Source organism: Rhinolophus sinicus, linkage group LG01 (genome assembly GCF_036562045.2).
Source record: "Rhinolophus sinicus isolate RSC01 linkage group LG01, ASM3656204v1, whole genome shotgun sequence".
NCBI classification, from domain to species: Eukaryota; Metazoa; Chordata; class Mammalia; order Chiroptera; family Rhinolophidae; genus Rhinolophus; species Rhinolophus sinicus.
Genome location: NC_133751.1, coordinates 49472303 through 49494087, shown reverse-complemented (window position 1 = coordinate 49494087; position 21785 = coordinate 49472303). Strand labels below are relative to the sequence as shown.

Genomic DNA, 21785 nt, shown 5'->3' with positions numbered 1-21785 from the left:
TTGTGAACTCAGACCTGGATACCATTTTTATTCTAATAGTTTTTTGGTTTTGTGTTTTTAAACAGTATTCTCCTGGTTTTCTACAGGGATTAACTGAGGGGGAGGAGTGAGGTTGAGCATATATTTGGTATTTGAAATACTTAGAAAATCCTGTTTTTGTTATACCATGTGTGTAAAGGAAAATTACTTCATGTTAAATCTCTTATTTATGCAGTCATGTGTTTAATAATGGGGATACTTTCTGAGAAATGTGTACTTTGGTGATTTCATCGTAGTGCGAATGTGATAGAGCACTCTTACACACACCTAGGTGGTACAGTCCACTGCACACCTAGGCTGTATGGTATCGCCCGTTGCTCCTAGGCTGCCGACCTCTACGGCATGTGACTGTACTAAATAGGCAATTGTAACAATGGTCTTTGTGTATATAAACATATCTAAATAGAAAAGGCACAGTAAAGATACAGTATAAAAGATAAAAATGGTCCACCTGTGTAGGCCACTTACCATGAATGGAGCTGGCAGGACTGGAAGTTGTTACTCTGGGTGAGTCAGTGAGTGAGTGGGGAGTGAATGTGAAGGCCCAGGACATCACTGTCCACTGCTACTGCTGTGGCTTTACAAACAATGCACACTCGGGCTGCACTGAATTTATAAAATGAGATTAAATCAAGCACAAGAGAAAATGATGCAATCAAGAGAAGTGGTAAACATGAGATGTATGAGGCTGCTGCTGGCATAACACAGCATACTGTTTCACAGCTAATTTTTTTTATAAGCAGAAAGAGCATACACTAAAATAACAATAAAAAGTAGAGTAAATACATAAATCAGTAACATAGTCGTTTATTATCATTATCAAGTATTATGTGCTGTACGTAATTGTATGTGCTACACTTTTATACAACTGAAAGCGCAGCAGGTTTGTGTAACGAGCATCACCACAAATGTGAGCAGTGTGTTGCCCTATGACCTTACAATGGCTATCACGTCACTAGGTGATAGGAATTTTTCAGCTCCGTTATAATCTTCTGGGACCACCACTGTAAGTGTGGTCCATTGTTGACTGAACCATTATTATGCGTCTCATGATTATTTCCCCCTTAATCCATGTTTCTTATCCAGGGGGGCTTGTGTAAACAGATTGTGTCAACAGTTGACTGAATTGGGAGGGACATTCCCTAATTCTGCTGGAGGTTATTTGTCCTGTAGACCTTGCAGACAGGGAGCTTTAGTCTCTGTGATGAAGTACCTCTCCCTCTGGGGTACCCAGCCTCCTCCCAAAAGGAGGAGGTTTGATCCCCGACATTTATGATTCCTCCCTGAAAGTTGCCTGTCAGTCTTGTACTTACTTCCCCTTACACTCTGCCTTTATGAATGATGGGTCTAAAATAAAAAGACCCCCCCAAACACTGGGGTGATACAGAGATCCTTGAGAGATCTGGGGTGAAGGGCAAAGTCCTGAATGGATAAAAAGAAAAACAACTGGGGTACTTAGGCTTATCTCAAAGTTGAGAGTGCACAGATGTTCCCACGGGGGCTTATTAAAAATGCAGATTCTTTGCTACACCTCAGAGATTGAGTTGGTGGGTCTGGGGCAAGGCCAGGGTATAGTATTGTCACACTTTGACAAATCATGTTCCAGCCCTCTCTTCTATACCCATCCCTCTCCCCCACCTATTTGATGTTTAAGCATCAAGTACCCAGCACTGAATTTTATTCTTACTGCCCTTGTCTAATACTAATGGGATAATGTGATATCTGTGTGATACAAAATACATAAAACACACGACAAATGATTTTGCTTATAGATACTGGATAACACAACAGAAAATCAGACAAACTAAAATTGTTGGTCCGATTTTTGTAAAAGTAATAGTAATTGCAGTCATGTATGCGAGCAAGCTTAATAATCACACATTTAACAACTTTTATGCCTTTCCAAAAGTGGGGCAGATTATACTCTTGTTAGTAACTGTAGTTTGTTCTTTGTTAACTTTTTATTTAAATTAGAGGGAATATTACTTCAGAACTAACCCCCAAATAAAAATGGATGGTATTTTGTAGCATAGAAGGAAATACAGTCTTATTTGAGCATTTTAACAGCTCTAGCCAATACAGAGTAAGAAACCCTGTTTTACAGATAAGAAAATCAGGCCTCAGAGAAGCTAAAGGACTTCCTAAAGGTCACGTAGCCAAATACAGGGTCATACATTTAGAAACCAAAACATTAACTTACAGCTACGCCATATGTTTTGGTTATGATTTTGAGAGTTGCTAACATTCACTAATGTCTACTAAACAGTAAGTGACTTTGAGATCTGTCCTGACCTTGAACTTTATCCATCTCTATCTCAAACTACCGGAATTGTAGCCATCTCTTAAACTACAAAATCCTATTAAATTCCTTCATTACTCATCTGCACCCATGTTGTAACACATATATCTGTTCTGTTTGGTTCACAGTGTGCCTTATCTCTTCAGTTGAATAAACTCTGAGGTTTAAAAACCATGATTTAGACCCCTTTCTTTAGACCACATTTAGCCCAGTATCTTACGTGTCTTCAGTATATGTTTATTGATGATATGATCGTCATTTGCTAAGATTATACTTTAAACAACTAAAATGTAATGTAGTCAAAAGTACATTCTTAATGTTTTATATAATCTTAGTATATAATTCTTCACAACTCAAAACTTATTTTTAGAAGATAAATACTGTTTGGAAGCAAGATTTATATTCATGATTTCCTCCCCCGAAGGAGGGACTAAAACATGTAATTTGGCATGTTCAGACATGTTCATTTATCCTTAAAGACCACAGCTGCTCCTTGAAGAGGAAGAATGCTTCTCATTCAGCCATCCCAATCTTGCAAGTTTTTTCATCGTGCTGTTTACCATGTTTACATGTGCTGGGTGGTGGAACTTAGAAAATATTCCTCTGTTATGCCCATAGTACTGGCCAGATATGTTTTTGTCTTTTACTGTACCATTTTTTATTACATCTCACATTGAGTCCCCACAATTCAACTGAAGAGGCTTCACTAAGAAATGTATCGTCCCTGGGGTGGCCGGTTAGCTCATGTGGTTAGAGCGTGGTGCTTATGACACCAAGGTTGCCTGTCAGATCCCCACATGGGTCACTGCGAGCTGCACCCTCCTTAAAAGGAAGCGAGAGAGAGAGAGAGAGAGAGAGAGAGAGAGAGAGAGAGAGAGAGATCATCTAAGAGTTTTGGAATACACTGCTCTCTCAGCATCAAGAAGCAAAAATTCAAGAAAAGACAAAATTTAAGAAAATACTCCTGCTGGTGGAAAAATCTGCTGCTTAATGCTCCCCCAAGGGCATCAGTATTGTAATAGACTATCCTGCTGAAACTGGTGGTCAGAATAGAGTGTCCCGGAGTCATCAAGAAAGGGTCAGTTACGAGTGGCATCTTCTAAAAGAGTGACTAGCCGACTGCTTGAGAAAGTTCTCTGTCAGCAGTCATGATCACAGCTTCAAAGGATGATGAGCTTCAATTTCCTGGAATTGTGATTTAATAGAAAACTACTCATTCTCTAAAGATGCTGGAAAGATTAAGAGAGTTAATATACTCAAGTTTTTTTCTTGTTTCTACTTCCTCTCTTAAAGTCCATCCCTAATAAATTGCTGTGCAATTTTGTCCTTCAGATTTTGTAGTTTTTAGAGAGGGAAGAACTTGACTATGAGTCACATTTTAGCCTGGCCTGGGAATGTGTCTGATGCATCTCCTCTCCACACACACCTGTTAATCGCATGTTATGTATACGGCAGCACAAACTCACTTTGGGATCTGAAACTGAGTTTCATAGATGCTTAATGGAACCTTCTTTAACAGAGTTAGTAATGTACTTTTTTTTTTTTTGTACTTCTAATGGTTAGAGTGGGGGATGTTTATAGTTCTGAATCTTAAGAGCTTGTTTTCAGCATTTCACCACGTTTGCTGTAGGTTTATCAAACTAATTTTCTTCTATCCTAGTTCACTGAGAGTTTTTAATGTGAATGGATGTTGAATTTTATCAAACACTTTACAAATTTTCTCCTTTAATTTCTTACTGTGGAGAGTTACATTGATTGGTATGAAACCAACCTTGTATTCTTGTGATAAACCTAACTTATTCGTTATGTATTACCTTTTGTACATTGCTGCACTTGGTTTTCCAATATATATTTAGGACTTCTTCATTGCTATTTATGATTGAGAATAATGTATACTTTTTCTTCTTCCATTGTCCTTGTTGGGTATTAGCACTGAGATTATACTCATCAAATGAGTAGAGGGTGTCCTCCTTTTTATATAATCTGGACTAGTTTGTGTGACGTTGGAGTTCTTTATTCTTTGAAGTTTTGGAAGAATTTATCAGTAAAACAATTTGGCCCTGATAATATCTTTGTGGAAAGATTTTTAATTACTGATTCAGCGTCTTCACCTTTTATCGTCTTGCTCTGGATTTCTATTTAGCTGAGTGAATTTAATAATTTATTTTTTCTAGGAATTTTTCCATTTTGTGTGAGTTTTAAAATTAACTGGCATAGGGTTATTTATACTGTTGTTTTTTTAACAAAAGAAAAAACGAAAAACCTATGGCATCTGTAGTTACCCCTTTTTCATGTTTGATATATATCTGGACCTTTTTTTCTTTCTTAGTCTTGGCAGACAATATCATTCATCTTTACAATAAATCAACTTTGGCTTTACTCATCCTCTCTTGGATGTTTCCTATTTCATTGATTTGTGCTTTTACTGAAATATTTTTATTTTCTTTCAGTTTGTTTTTGTTTTTCTAATTTCTTTGGTTGGATGATCAGCTCATTAATTTTTAGCTTTTTTCTCTCTATAATATAAACATATAATCAAATAAAACTTCTAAGGTTAGGTCACATACATTGAGTTTTTCCCAGATTGCATGTGGTTTATGCCTTGTTTGGATGTAATTGTTAATAACATCCCTTTTTATTCCCCCAAAATATCCTGGCTTGGGCAATCAATTCTTTCATCTCCCTACCTAAGCCCTGCTTTAGCTGTATCCAACAAGTTCTGATTTTTTTTGTTTGTTTATTTATTTATTTATTTATTTGTTTTTAAGGAGGGCACAGCTCACAGTGGCCCATGGGGTGATCGGACTAGCAACCTTGGTGCTACCAGCACCATGCTCTAACCAGCTGAGCTAACCAGCCACCCCTGATTTTTGGTATTTTAAAAATTCAATTCTAACTTTTCCATTATTTCTTTCAGTCTTGAAGTTCTTTAAAAATACATGTATATATTTCTTTTTTTAATTTCCAAACATATGGGCATTTTCTTGTTGCCTGAACTTATATGATTTCTATTTAAATGTTATCGAGAGAGTATTTGAAAACAATTATAGAAACAATTGTGGAAACAGTAGGCCAATGGCTCTGGAGCTGGACAGACTTAACAGACCTGGGATTGGATCCCAGCTCTGCTAGTACTTTCTATCTATATGACCTCAGGCAGGCAGTTAACTTCTCTAAGTTTTGGTTTCTTCATCTGAAAATGGAGAATAGTAGATACCACATAGTATGATTGGGTGGATTAAATGAAATCATATTGGCACAGAGAAGGTACTCATTAAATGTCAACTTCCATGAAAGTTTTTCTTTTTAAAAGTCACTTTTGTATTTCATAAAGGAAACTATACCAAAGGAATCTTCCTAAAATGATGTAGATACTGCAATTTAGAAATTTCAAGTTTTGAATATGTAAAAGCACTCTTTATCCCTAATCTTTTCATTGTCAGACTTACTAATGTTGTACATATAAAAGTAATACTTTCACCATTTTATATTGGGGACAGCTCCTACTTACATCACCTTTCTCCTTCCATATTTGATCTTGAGAAATCAGACAAGCATCTAGGCCTTGAAAGGACATTTTGTTCCTCATCTCTCAAATGTTTTAGCACAGTTTAGGTGGGCCAGTTTGAGTTTAAGCGGAGCTGACAAGCCTCACCGCCCTGAGAGCTGTTGCGGGGTTGTTTGGTGTGTGTGTAGGGACAGTGTTTGGGTTTTATTTTGCAACAGTGTCTGCCTCTTGGTATATGACAGGAAAATAAACATCAGTGTGAAGTTGGCTGGCATAGTGCCACCCAGAATATAAATCAGCAATCTCTTTCTGAGAAAGGAGACTGGATATTGAATAGCCAACTAGTGGACTCTTTTTTTTTTAAATTTAAATTAAAGTTTATTGGGGTGACAATTGTTAGTAAAGTTACATACATTTCAGGTGTACAATTCTGTATTATATCATCTATAAATCCCATTGTGTGTTCACCACCCAGAGTCAGTTCTTCCATCACCATATATTTGATCCCCTTTACCGTCATCTACCACCTTCCCCCTACCTTACCCTCCGGTAACCACTAAACTGTTGTCTGTATCCATGAGTTTTTCTTTCTCATTTGTTTGTCTTGTTATTTTGTTGTTTTTGGTTCATATACCACATGTCAGTGAAATCATATGGTTCTCTAACTGGTGGACTCTTGTGTTTTGTGTTTGGGATAGTCGTCTCCCAATTTCTTAAGATCTTCCCTTAATATTTGTATAACTTCTGAATTTGGCATATTGTGGGTGGGGGCAGTTGGTGACGTTTGAGATAATGTGTATCAAGAACCTAGCAGAGGGCTGGGCCCTGTTTCATGCATTATCTTATGTAATCTTTACAAAAGACCTTTGGGATGGGGGGGTATATTGGTTGTCCTTATTTTACCGACTAGGAAACTGAGGCTCAGAGCAGTTACATAACTCACCCAAGGTCATACAGCTAGTAAGTGGTAAAGCTTGGATTTCAGCTGGGGATGTTCCAGCTTCACAGCCAGAGCCTCTTCTCTTACCCAGCTATGCTGCTTCTCTATTTTCTACCTTCCCTTAGCGTTAACGGAAATACTAAGTATGTGGTGTTGGGTTCTTGGCTGGCTGTACGGATCACCACCTCTCAGCTGGCCTCTGAACCTTCACTCCTTCACCTGGCACCCATAGCCACTGTGTAGCCTTTATTGAATCCACACTTCTTTCCTTTTTCCTTCAAGCATTGCGTTTACTCTGTGTGTTGGCAGCAAAAACCGAAAAGGAAATGCAGAAAAAGCATCTAACGGTTTTCATAACGTAAACCAAATGTTGTTAGCGTGGGTGAGCTCTTGGGAGGAGAGGCGCTATATAAATCTGACAAATAAATAAATAACTGGTTCTTTAAATAAACTGGCACTGAAAAAGCCTTAATCTGTAACCTATTGAATTTAGTCTCCCTCAGTAGTCAGTCTCTTTTTGCTCACCAACTGTGAGTTCACTACCGGCCTGAGCTCTGTTGGGATATGGGTGGGAGTGGAAGGGGGGAGGGGTTGGGAGGGTGCGGGGAAGAAGAGGTTTGTTAGGAACCAGACCACTCATCCATTGAAAATGACTGCCTGCCTCAGTAAACAAGAGGCATCTTTATCATAGCCGTATTATGTATACAACACATTCTTAGATACTTCAAAAGGATTTCAGACAGGGGAAGGGGGTTCAAATGAAGGTCAGTGAGTAAAGTTCACAGAATGTATTTTGAGGAGAAGGAAGGACTGAATTACTTTACTAATCTCTGCAAATAAAAGCCGTGACCAGGAGCAAGCTCTCGGTCTTTCTTCCAAATACGTGAGTTTTGTGACCTACGCTTATGATCCATCATCCCCTTTGCCACTTCCACTCCCTCAAAACAAACCAAGAGAGAACAATCCCAATTATAGCATCTGTCTGCAGATCCCAGGCCCCTAAGCTTCATGAATTCTTAAAGTTGTGATGGGGGTTGCTGGCGGATGCCCATATGGAAGTACCCTTTCCTGAAGGGGCTGTACCAGGGCAGCTCTAGAGTTTCATTCTGGAAGGTGAGAAGATGAGCACCGAGAGGAAGTGGAATGATTGGGCTTGCCAGCTGCAGGGTCTCTGGTTACAGAACTGAGGGCTTTGTGCCATCTCGGAGCCATCAAAGGAAGTGATTTGTGGAGGTCACCTTTGAAGGTGCTAAGATGGTGACCGAGGGGAAAGGGAAAGCACAGTGTGCCCTTGTTACTGTTCCTTCCTGCTGGCATAAGGTTTGAGTACTTTATAAAAATAAAGCCTTAAGAATATCTTCATCTTTCTTTTCTGCCCACTTCTTCAAAATTTTCTTCAAAAATTCAGGTTTGCAGCCTGCTGCTGGTGCCTGTATTCTAAATGTCAAGCCTAACCCCAAGTTTCACATTTACACTTCTTCAAAGACCATGGAAGGATTTCCTTAAATAACACCAACTTTGAAATCTCATTCCTGATGAAGTTCCACTGTAATGCGTTTAGCACCCCAGTGAAAAAACCTCAACCCACTGAACCTTACGTAGTTTATAAAACTTGTTTAATACATTGGCCCGGCAGATTCTGATGCTTTTGGTGTCTGGGATAAAAGGGTAAGTATATATAAAATTGTTTGGTGATTTCATGTTATAAAATGACCTTAGGGTGCTGCTTTTGATAATAGGGTGGTGAAGACTCAGGGGAGCGAAGCTGTGTACCCTGATCTAAACAGTGCTTTATCTGCACTCAACCTCTTCAGTTTAAGATTTTAAATCTTGATGTTCCAGAAATCTGTTGGCCACATGTTGCCACAGATTGATTCAAATCAAATTCAAGTTATTTGATTAAAGCTATTAATAGGATTCAAAGTAAAAGTAGAGAGTAAGACCTTCATATTACAGGATTATATAGTTGATTTGTTTAAAAAGTCATTGCAACTAGTTGTTCTAAAATCCTTCATTTTTTTACCCTAACCTTGACTCATGCTTTTGACCTGAGGGCATATATTCCCAAATGCTTTTCTTTAGCTGCATAGATAAGTGCCTTATACATAGTTCAGGGATTGAGGCCTCACATTGAGGGTTACCGTCTCTAACTTCTACACTCACCCTCCTGCTGTCTACCCCAGTCAGTGATTAAGCTGCGCCAGAAACCATGCTTTTGTAGACATGGTTTTATTTCATCATTCCAGTAGCCTTTGGATGGATATTGCATCCCCATGTTACAGAGGAGGAAACTGAAGCCAAGACAATTTTGCCCTCCATCACTTCTGTAGTAAGTGGTGTCACTTCAGGACCTTAGGCTTTCCCTTTTACTAACAGGGCAAGGGCAGTTGGCATGCCTCTGGATTTTTCTATAGCTAAAGGATGTTAATGATACTTGTTAAATTACAATAACAGAGGCTTTTTTAGTCTATCTTATTATAAAATAATGCATATTTGTTATTAAACTGTAGATTAGCAACAAAAGAAAATCACCTAAAATCATAATCATCCAAAGATAAGCAATGTGAACATTTAGGTGCAAATCTTTCCAGGATTTTATATGACACCCTAAATACTTTTTTTATTTTTGCAAAAATTTGATGCTCTTTGTACTCTTTTGCATCCTGCCTTAATAAATCGAAAATATTTTGTATGTCCATACATATTTGCATATTATATCATATTTGATGGTTCCTTTCAACTGAATGGCTGGCTATATGATGACATTCTTAGCCACTTTCCCTGTTAGACATTTGCATTGGTGACCATCTTTTGTAGTTATAGCTAATCATATCTATGATTTCAGTGTTTTTTATGTGCCAGACAGATTTATTAACTGACTGGTCATCCTCTAAGTGATCAGGAAAAACGATTTCTTTATGTAGTACTTTTTTTATTACTAATGAAGTTAAACTCTGTTTATGTATGACCATTAACATTTCTTCTTTAGTGATTTTCCTAATTTATGTCCTTTACCCATTTTTTCTGTTGGGTTGTTCGTCTTTTATTGATTTTTTAAAGCCCTTTCTGTCAACATTATCAACAATTGCTATGTTTATTAGAGATTTTTTTCCCCCAGTTTGTTTAATTTGGGGGTTTATTTCTAGTATTTTCTAACTGTTACAGATTTTTTTCCTGCCAGTTTGTTGTTTTTCTTTTGGTTTTGTTTCTGGTGTTTTTTGACTTATTAGAAATTTATACAATGAGGTATATCCATATTTACCTTGATAATTTCTACTGTTGGTTTGATGTAGATAAAGGTTTTTTTCTCACTCCAAGATTGTATATTTTCATATATATATTTACTGTACTATTATGACTTCACATTAAATCTTTAATCCATGTGAAATTTATTTAGGCATGTGGTATAAAATGGGTCTAATTCCGCCCCCCAACCCTGACATACACATTGATTTGAAATGCCTACCTTAACAAGTAGTAAATTTTGAAATATACTTTGACAGTTTTTGACTTTCCATTTAATTCCTTTGATAATGTTTATCTTCCATTTCTTATATTCATGTTTTAATTATTGTGGCTTTATAATATTTGTCAATATCTAATGGATCATTATTTTCAAAAATTATTTAATATTTTAAATAAAGTTTAGAATCATTTTGTCAAGTTGGTTGGGAAGGCATTGCTTTTATAAGAATAATTTTCAGTGAATCAACAGCTTCAAAGTCCTAAATATTTTCTCTTTATTTAGGTCTTCTCTCTTTTCCTCAGAAAACAGGTTTACTGTTTTATTTTTACATGGTGTAGACATTTCCTGATTATTTGTAGGGGTTTTATATTTTTGATTGTTATTGTATGTGGAATTTTTTAAAACTACATTTCCTAACTGATTAATTTGTACTTTTTGGTCTTTAAAAATTAGTTTTATCTACGGTGAGAGAATGAATGAACTAGTGAACAAATATATATGTACATGTTAGGGCTGTTTGCAAGTAATTAGTTTATATATTCAGATAATAATCTGACCCAACCATATAGATAGACTGTGGATGAAATAAACATGCATGGAAAATAAGAGGCTACCATGTCATTGTTTTGATTGTTTTTTTGCCAGTACTGACTGAAGAGGTTTGAAATGTATGACATAATTTTGGGAAGAAGATAAAATGTCCAAAAATAAATATTAATATGTACTTTGCAAATAATTCCATTAATCTGAACATCTAATCCCCAATGCTAATTTATAGTAGGTATTCATCATGTTTGTAGTTAAACAGTATAACTACTTTCTTCTTGCAGATTTCAGCGACAACTGTCTGAACCCTGCCACCCCTTCCCTCCTCAGTCAGGAGTTCCTGGAGATAATCGCCCTAGTTACCACCGGCAAATGTCAGAACCTATTGTCCCTGCAGCTCCCCCACCCCCTCAGGGATTCAAGCAAGAATACCATGACCCCCTCTATGAACATGGGGTCCCAGGCATGCCAGGCCCCCCAGCACATGGGTTCCAGTCACCAATGGGAATCAAGCAGGAGCCCCGGGATTACTGCGTTGATTCAGGTTAGTATGAATATATGCCATTCTTTTCTTCGTTCTCTTATTCATCTATCTAGTTGTTATTGAGTCTCTTCCATGTGCAGGCCTTTGGAGAATAATGTTACAGAATTTGCTCTCAAAAAATTTAGAAGCTAGTAAAGTAGACATGTTTACGCGTAACTGAGTACAAAACAGAAAAGCCAAGCAAATGGTAGGAAGTGCAGTAGGCATTCAAAAGTGGTGCAGCGTACACCTCTGAGGCCACGTGAAGAATTGCTAGGGTGCAATCTGGGTGACACCCTGTTTAAGACCTATTATCTTAGGGCACTGGACACAGGAAATATTAATTCTGCATTTTAGTTCTGCCCCTAGTTCTGTGGCTTTCTTTTTGAATACATCAGACCCCTAAACTTTCAATGTGAGTATAAGGAAGAGAGTCCCAATGTAGGATGGGAGTTTTCTATTCTTGAAATGAATGGTGTTCTTCGAAAGCACGTGAATGCCCTGGCTGTGTATGGTTCTGGGTATGCCATGGAAAAGGCTGTTCTGTTGGTTGCTTCGTGGGATTCGCTCATCTGTTGCAGTGCTTTCATCTGGGAGCATTGCTGTGTCTGTCCTTCAGCGGCTGCTGGTGTACCCAGGAAGAGGTAGAGCACATTAGGGCGCCTGTTACGTAGTTAACAGGATGCTCTTGTCTGCTACAATTGTCTCTGAACTAAAGCATATCAAGAGTTTAAGCTATACTTGGGGACTCCTTTCCCTCCCCCCCCCACACACACTCACTGACTGTATCTTATAGGCCAGGCCTATTAAATGGAGATCTTAGGGAAAAGGAGAGTTGGGATTTTGTAGCTTGCACTTAGAAACTGTTTCCTCCTCTTTGGTTTCCCTTCTTTCAGAAATGACTTAAACTTTTTCACTCTTTTCTTGCGGTTGGTGCTAGAGGAATTTGAGGGTGGCGGGTAGGTTTTCAGCCTTTCCCGGGCATGCTTTTCTTGAAGACCCTGCGGAGCGGTGGGGCGATATGTACTTGAATGGCCGTTGCAAATGGAATAGGGCATAGAATTTGCTCTTGACCTTCTGTGTGATAATACATAGATTGCTCAGTTCAGGCAGGAATTGGTTATGGGAAAGGCTGTGGAGATAGGCAGAAGGGAGACATCTGTTGCTTTATGATAGAAAAATTACCAAGTATAAGTATTGATAGCTTGTAAAATTTCCACTGGCATTCCTCCTGAAGGTTTTGATGTATTTTTCTCAGGAGCAGGCATAACCAGCATTTTTCCTTTGAGGATGACATTTAATCTGTCCTGACGTGTTTTTCACTCCACCCCACTCTCTTAAAGCAAGACACCCAGCAGATGTTACTATATCTCTAATTCTTTGATCTGAGTGGTATTCCTGGGGTAAAGGCTTGTCCCACATGGGCACAACTCAACTCACTGTCTTTTCTTTCAGTGGACACCTTGATAACATGATCCCTGAAGAAGAGATTGCTTGAGCCTGGGTTTCATTCTAACAGTTCCAGCATGGTGAAAGTGTACTTGCTAAACTGCAGTCCCCCACTCCTGCCAGTTCTTGTCCTAACCTCATAGCTTCAAATCCCCTAATCTCTATAACCTAAAAATACCCTCACCTCTTGCAGCAGAATTGGATGTGACCGTCAACTGTAAAGGAGAGCAAATTGGGAAAGATCTAAAGCAATACTCCACCCCTTCCTAACGCCACAGTCTTTATAGGCAGAAGGCCAAGTTTGGCCTTTTAAAAGCCAATTTCTTCTTCTACCGCGTTTCCCCGAAAATAAGACCTAACTGGAAAACAAGCCCTAGCATGATTTTTCAGGATGCTCATAATATAAAATAAGACCTACCGTATTTCCCCGAAAATAAGACCAGGTCTTATATTAATTTTTGCTCCAAAAGACGCGCTGGGGCTTATTTTGTATTATGAGCATCCTGAAAGATCATGCTGATGCTTATTTTCTGGTTAGGTCTTATTTTCAGGGAAACATGGTATTAACTCTCTCACCAGGTTTAGTGTTAACTAATTTCTAAAATGAGTAAGTGATGAGAGTGAGGCATCATTTATTTCTTCCCAGTTCTCTTGATTAGGAGTCCTACTTTCAGATGCTGGGTTATAGTGTTTTCTATGTTGCTTATTGGGGTGGTACCTTTTTCCCAGGACAAGACCAAAAAAACATGACCTTGGAGCAGGAGAAGGTTCAGGAGCTTTATCGCAGAGCTGCAGTTCAACTGATAATACTGATTCAACTGCAGAAACCAGTGACGAGAGTGTGTATGTCTGTGTTTCTCTTTCAGAAGTGCCTACCTGCCAGTCATCCTACGTGAGAGGGGGCTATTTCTCCAGCAGCCATGAAGGTAAGTAGCTTTAAAAAAAATAATAATATTTGAGGAAGCTTAAAACTGCTATTTCCTGGCTAAGATTTGAGATCCTAGGTTGACTCTTCCTTAGCTCATGAATATGAGAGCTAATTGATCATAACCTTCAGTTACTTTACACACAGGGTTTGAGGTACGCTCCTGAACACTGTGAGAGCTGCCATCAATTTCAGTAGTAATGACCCTCACTTTTAAGCATTCACTTGGTAACATGAAGGAAAAATGAACCAACCTCAGTTCCACATTCCCACACAAGGAGGTTATACAGCTATATATAACACTGTTGACCTATACTGGGTCTTAGGAATTGTGTCACGACTTGCGATGGTAGGTTCAGGACTTCTCTTCTGAACATTGAAACAGGAAAGGGTTTTATTCTTAGAACAACTTCCCCAGAAATGTCTTATTTTCTGTCACATTCATCTCCATAAATGATCTATGCAATGTGATTTCCCCAAACCTATGGCCTGAGCTTCACCTGGGACTTGTTAGAAATGCTCATTCTCAGGACACACCCCAGACCTACTGACTCAGAAACGCATTGTTTTAACCAGCCAGTGATCTGATGCACATTCAAGTTTGATAACTACTACAGAGTAGAAAGTCTCAGCTTTGGCTACACATTAGAATCACCTGGGGAGCTTTTAAATATGTGGTGTCCAGGCTTTACCCAGAAAAGTGAAATGAGAAGTTCTGGGGTGGGACTCAAGAGTTAGTAGTTAAAGTTCCCCAGGATTCCACAGGGAATGCACAGCGCTTCCAGTGTGCATCCAAAATTGGTAACCACGGTTCTCTAGAGTTTTTAGAGGAAGGTGGAAAGAACTGATAAAACAGCGTTATGGAGCATTCACTGTTTTTTGTAAGTAATTGGTTCTTGAGTGGTTTCAATGAGTAGCTGCTTCCCACTGACTTGCCTAGAGGGGAGACCAAGTGTTGTTTCACTGGGCACCTGGGGATATTCTGAGTGTCCAGCCCTGGGAAGGAAGGGCTATCTACTGGACCTCTGACTGTGATTGGCACAACTGTTTGGGACTCTTCTAGGTTTCCAAATGTCTCGACAGGAGCAATTGATGCCTACGGCAGGGAAACTAGGAGGGAGCGAGGGAAGAGAGGGAGGAAAATATTTTGCATAATTACAACATTTAGAAAGGAGCATGCTCTTAAAGGAAATATTTTAGTCTGTCATTTGACCCCTGAGCTGCTTACTACACACAGAATATCTGGCAAGTTTGTCTTCTTTTTCCCCACCCTTTCCCATTCTTTTCCCTGCCTCCACACACGTTCAAGAAGTTCGTTTCAAAGAGACCTGCATTCTTAATTGCCCTAAATTACCCTGCCATGGTTTTTCTCTACTTCTTATACCGGCTTGACCACAGATGCCTGTGAAACAGTGAAACAAGCGTTTCTGATTGACATCTGTGATTACTAAGATAGCCATCCTGCCTTAGCGTTCACCTGGAATCTTTGCATGCTGTTTTGAATCTTTGATTTCTACTACGCTCCTCATACAGGCCCTTCCTTCCTGCCACCTTTATTTGAGTGATTAGATAGTTGTGGCCACAACTGATAATAACTGCTGGTACAAATTCAACTGCCTTAAATTTCACTTAAACCAACAGCATCTTCCAGATGTTTTAGAGAACCACATGTGTCAATGACTAGAAACCACAAAATAACACCAAAACGATACTCGGGCAGGACTTCATCTGATTAATTTGAAAACCAAACCTAGAATGTAATCTAGATTTACATATTTTCCCTATATACTCTGAATGTATTATCCTTAACCTTAGAGGAAGAAAAGCTCTAGAAATAACTTGGCAAGGTTAACAGGTGTGTGAACTTTGAAGTAGTGTACTTATAAGAAGGCCATCAAACCATCACTGGAGTTATCAAAATCTATATGGAAAGTTGGGAAATAAGTAGCTTCCTGATAGCCAAGGCAAAATGCATGAAGCATGATGGATTATGTAATTCTTATTGATAATATAAAGTATAATAGTTTGTCATTAAAGTCAGTTTTCTAATACCAAAATTGGAAATAAATTTATTGTAGGAGTCACTGAATCCCTGACTTAAAAGTTAGCACTGTATTCTTAAATCTTTTTTTTAATGGCGACTACTAATGAGCTTCTCATATTTGTTCAGGTATTTGTTAAGCACTTATAATATACCAGGTGTTATGAGGATACTAAAATACTCAGGAAATTGTCCTTATCCTCAAGGAATTTAGAATCCATGACAATGTTACAAGATAAAGCTCTTACATCATCCAGTTTATTTCTTAATAGTACTTAGCCCAATGTATAATTAACTACCTTAATTTTTTTAAACTATCATTTATTGCACACTTATCTACCAGGAGCTATTCTTGGCAGTCTGGTGTAAAGATAAATAGATCCATGGAACAGAATATATATTAACTCATTAAATTCTTACCACAACTCTATAACGTAGGAATTAGTCTTGAAATGAGGAAACTTGAGCACAGAGAAATTAATTAACTTGTTCAAGGTCACACAGCTAATCTAGGTCTATTAGTCTGGCTCCAGGGTGCACACTCTTTAATGTTCTATATTACACCATGTCTCATTTCTTTTTTTCCCTCTTTATTACCTGTCTCCTCCAGTTGGGATGCAAGCAAGTCCCAAGTCTGTTTCTTCTCATTATCTACCTCCTTCTAGCACAGTTTCTGGCATAAATGTTTATTGGGCCTAAATAATAAGTAAATACCAATAAAATATACATCCTTTGATATAGTTAAGCAGAGAAATAGTGCTGGGGGCTGAGAAAACAAAAATGAGTAATATAAACCTCAAAGCAATCGCAGTTTCCTTTAAGTTGGGCAGTGTTTTCCCAGTCCCAGGCCTCTTAAAAGTCGCGCTGGTCCTGCCAAGAGCTTGATCTGGGCTGATTGTGCAGAAAGAACAGCAGGTTGTTTCTTGGCACCTTTACCTGTAGATTTTTCAAGTCATAGCAAATCCCTCTCAAAATCTAAGGAAGGCCCTTCAATGCAGAGTGGCTTCCCCTCCCTATCCCCTCTGCATACCCAGCAGGCACACATACACCTGTACTGCACAGCCCGATGAGTGGTTTACCACCCAGAAGAAGTGTGCTGGTGCAGGAGAGCACGCCGGAGTGCTCACCCCGGAAGCGGGCTGTGGTTCCCATCAAGCCTGTCTGTTACCTGGCTTGGATTTGAACTGCTGGTCTTGTTCGGGTGCCCGGTGACGTGGTGCTCAGCGCTGAATGTATATGAAGGGTTCATGGACTGAGAACGCCGGGCCACCCTTCCTGACCCCTTTCCTTTTGGCCCTTGCTCCCTTTCATTTCCACTTAACATGTGTTGTTGACCAGTCAGTTCCCCTTTCTTACCTCTGATTTATCTATTGCTAGAAAGTCTTCATATTCCTTCCACTGCCTGGTGATAATAACTCCATCTTGCTTTTAAACTTACTGCTTGTCACAGTTCTCCACAGGCCCAAGTCTTTACTCATTTTGGCTACCTTCTCTACCCTCCAAGCTCTATCATAATTGAATAAGGTATGTGGGCAGCCTGGACGAGTAGGAAATATTGAAATTAATATTCGCTAAAAGGAAAAAAAGGGTGAGAGTATGTACAGGTGAACCAAATCCATGCAGCTGGGCCAACTGAAATAGATGAGATATCTTTTCAGATAGAAAGGCTTAGTCCCAGCAACACTGATCCATGCAGACCTCATAAGCAAGATGTGAAGGAACTTAGCTGGTGACTCAGTGCTTCCCTGCAGTCTTAGCTCTCATAGCAAGAATCAATGCCGCTCTGACCGAGGCTCAGGTGATTCCGTCAGAACATGAACGCCTAAGTCCTTTTGAAGTCCCCCAAAATGCAGCCTGCCATAGATACAGCAGTTAATAGGGCTTAAGACCTGAAGTGGAAGAATCCCATTTTAGTTCTTAAATCCAGTTTTAGTAGGACACAGAGAATTTGTTAAACAACATAGTCTTTTTAAATTCTCCTTCAGGTTTTTCATATGAAAAAGATCCCCGGTTGTACTTCGATGACACTTGTGTTGTTCCCGAGAGACTGGAAGGTAAGGAGCCCCATCCAGTTTGTTGCTAAGCAGGAGGTTTGGAGATGTCAGAGCTCCTCTGTCAGTCTCGTTCGCACCAAATTGGTGTGAACTCTTTTTTGCCCAAGTCACCTGAGAAACTTCAGACTAAAGTATTGCATTTGTATCTTTGTCCCCAACAGGCAAAGTCAAACAAGAACCCACCATGTATCGGGAGGGGCCTCCTTACCAGAGGCGAGGTTCTCTTCAGTTGTGGCAATTCCTGGTCACTCTTCTTGATGACCCAGCCAACGCCCACTTCATTGCCTGGACAGGCCGAGGCATGGAGTTCAAGCTGATAGAACCCGAGGAGGTGAGCACTGCAGGCCGACGCAAATGAGTTTTCTATTTGTTGATGCTGATGGTGAGGTTTGTTCTTGTCTAGTTCTCCACGGAGGCTTTTTACTGTTAAATGTGCTCTCCTTATTCAGATTATGGCCTGGCTATTGGGCTTGGCAGTGCCCTTCCTACTAATCGGACAGTTTACAGTTCATGGAGAGGTGGGGTTCTCCACTGTAGAATATATAAAAAGTATTGGTAACATTTCTGCAAAATCTGGGGAGTGAGGCTGTCAAGACTTACATCCAAATAGGGTCTGTTTTCCCTCTTGGAAAGCCTTTTCCAAGTGTTGTTTCAGTGGGAAACTTGTTTCAGTGTCGGCTCTCATGTCATAGCCTATATCTGAGACTACGGGAACATTGGTATGACACTTTGGTAATATATTACAGGATGCGATTAGCCCATTGTGTATTTCAAATGACGCTAACCTAAAGAAATAAAATAAAATTATCAGAGACAGGTCAATCTTAGGAGCTTCGATTTTTTTAAAGTATATTATGTTCCATCGTAATAGTTGAGAGATGACACAGACCTTCATTATTTTGTTAATAGAGAAAGAAACATTGTTGACATTGTTTCTGTCTGTTTGCCTAGAACTATTCACAGAAAGGCCTGTGGACAGAACCAGTACCATTACTTCAGTGGAGAAGACAAATCAAGAGCCATTCAGACAAATCATTGATTTTTAATTTCTCTTTGATTTAGAATCTAGAGAGATTATAAATAGAAAAGAAATGATGGCCCTGAAAATCTGACATATGCTTCTTTTAGTAGTGTGTACTTAGGCATTTTATATTAAACCAACAGAGCAAAAGGTATCTTTGGATTATGTGTAATTGAAATGGGAACATTACTCTTGGACGACATTTGAGCAACAACTGCAGTTTTGCATGTTGTTCCATTAATTCCAGGGCTCATGTTAGCACACCAAGGGCCTAAGTTGTATGAGGGTTAACAGCAGGAGGTAACAACCTGGCACTTGGTTTGGAAGAAGAAAATGGCCTGAAAGTTAAGATGAGAAAAAGAGAATATGAGGATTGGAAACTTCAGAAGAATCTTGACTGGTAGGAGAATAAGGAAGGCTTCATTAAGGGCAGTTACAAAAGAAGATATACGTGTGGTATTCCCTATTTTGTAGCATTCACAAAAATGCAAATATGTCAACATCTCATATTGTAATCAGTTTCTGTTAAGACTCAGTCTACCTTCATAGCCAGAGTTTGGGACCACTGTTGTGTTTTTCTAAAGGTTTCTTTTGGCTAAGTCATGCAGAAATGGAGCTATGTTTTAGGCTCCCAGCCATACTGGAGAGCCATCTGCCCCACATTCTTTTCCTCATAACATGGCCTGGTTTATGTGAGGCTTGAGAAAAGCATGTCGCCTAAACTCTCTGAGGCTTTTTGAAAGTAAATCTGTCATGTGGGCAGCCCTTATTGATTTATCCTGTTTCACAAACAGGAGCTTTTATTACTTTATTGCCACTGCCTCGGGCCTAAGCACAGGCTGTACAGCTGCAGGTAAACCTGGTTATGACTCTTTGTAAGGCTGTTATTGAATCTTCTGCTCTCCTACCAGTAGTAAAGAAAATGATGAACAGATGGCAAAGGGCCCCTGCTTTCTTACTTAATAAAGAAACTAATATTAATCCAGAATGTTCATAAATGCCAAGCTTCCAAGTCACGTGAGAGGCCTGTGGTGGCCTTGAGAATCCCTCGGCTGATTGGACAGCTTTATTTCTTCAGGAAGTACTTCTTTCCACCCCACCTTGAAATCCCCACGCATTCCGTGAACTCTGAATGTTCCATTCTCTTAACCTAGGACTAGGTCTGTTCCCTCTGTGCACTTTAGCCACGGAACATGCAGCATTTGTTGCGTTCCCCACTCCCACCCCCCACTCTACTCCTTGTGGGCCCGTCTCTTGTTAATGTCAAGAAGAGACCAACTTCTCGAAAAGCTGTAAGAAGTTGTCACGGGGGAGCTTGAAGGGTGAAGTGGAGGAGGAAGCTGTTTGGGACGTAATTGTAGGCAGCTGTGTGGCTGAGTAGTGCACTCTGGGTAATTATCCATAATATCCATTACACTGTGCATGGAAATTGTGGTTTTAGAACTGCGTTTTGGCAGGCCCCCTAATCAAATGTCTTTTGATAGTCATCCAGCTTAGCACCCTCTCAATTATGACTGACTCGGCTTTAATCTGGAGCCATTTTCACTGTGAATCTGCATTAATGAATATTTTGGGGGTAGGGTTGTTTGTTGAACATGTGGCAGATAACTGATGCCATGGGGAGGTGTAAAAGGATGGGCTGCAGAAAAAGCCGCTCCCTGTGCTGTGGCTGCTTTCTCTTGAAAAGGGAGGAAAAGATATGTGGATTTTTTTCTTTTTTAACTCCTTCAGCCATCATACTCAAGATGCATGCTATCAAAGTAACGACTGAGAAAGATGAAAGGAAGGAAGAGCTGGTAACAAGCTATTGCCTGCTCCCTCTCCCCAGAAATGCGGCAGCCCTCATTTCCAGCTGCTCTGCAGTTGTGCTGCATTTTGCGTTTCTGTAGAAGGAGCAGCCCTGGTGATGGCTACTGAATCACAGGGTCCCGGCCCAAGAGGACGAGTCAGTAACTATGGCTACCACAGCTGCTTTGAAAGTCTGCATATTACAAAACCTCTCTCCAGTGAGCTATTGAGTGTAAACAAGTGACAGCAAAGAGAGGTTGTGGCTGAAGTGGAAGAATATTCAAGAATTGTTTTCCACCCCTGAATATAGTAAAATGATGAGGCTGGGCTTCCTTTAAGGTTCCCTGCCTGAGGTAGCTGACAGTAGTGTGAGTATAATTTTATACTCTCATTTCTTTTGAACAGGGGAGAAGGACATATATTGGTTTAGAAAGTTTCTCTTTATATCGCTACTTCCATTAAAATGTTCGTCTTCTCTAACCAGGATGTAACTTGGAGTTAATTTTGCATTTTTGGCTTTTTTCAAAGATAGAGTTGAATGGATGCAATATGGAGAAAGGAGACCCAGGGACATCATCTGTGCTTTAGGAACATGAAGCCAAAGAGTGGAAATGTAACTTTCACACTGTTTCTTGCAAAGTGGACTCATGGCTGTTGAATTATTCTAATGTAATTAGGGCAAGTGCATTCTTCCTTATTTATCAGATCATTTCTGGTATTTATTAAAGGTCATTTTAGAATCCTGAATTCAAATGTTGCTTTCATTATGCCCAAATATGTAGGAAATACTAGGTTGGTGCAAAAGTAACTGGTTTTTGCAATTTTAACCTTTTAAACCATGACTATTTTTGTACCAACCTAATGCTATAAGTGAAATGCTATTATATGACCGACTTTTCTACTTGCAGTCGCTCTACCTCCCAGTTCATGTTTAACATTTGTTTTTTTAAAGATCAAAGGAATGCAGTTATTTTGCTTTATTAAAAAGTTTCCAAAACTGGACTAAAATGTTCAAACCATGATGCCAGGTTTGCATACATTTAAAGACCTGAGAAGACTCATGTGTCCAGGGTTGTTATTCTCCCACCTCGACAGTCATCCTTATAAGTAGGATTTGGGCTGTTCAGATACTTGAGAACAGAAATGGCATGGCTGTCTTGATAATTGGGTAAACTGTCCTAGGACG

General features: G+C 39.4%; 1 protein-coding gene across 3 annotated transcripts in view; it reads left to right on the top strand.

Annotated features, from left to right (window-relative positions):
* ETV5 (ETS variant transcription factor 5) overlaps positions 1-21785 on the top strand; it is a 58351-nt gene that overhangs the window by 30341 nt on the left and 6225 nt on the right. For all 3 annotated transcript variants that reach the window (XM_019735866.2, XM_074329097.1, XM_074329103.1), the window contains exons 8-11: positions 11083-11342; positions 13637-13696; positions 17722-17790; positions 17952-18121. In XM_019735866.2, the coding sequence (XP_019591425.1) occupies positions 11083-11342; positions 13637-13696; positions 17722-17790; positions 17952-18121 (559 nt within the window). The remainder of the gene's footprint in view (positions 1-11082; positions 11343-13636; positions 13697-17721; positions 17791-17951; positions 18122-21785) is intronic.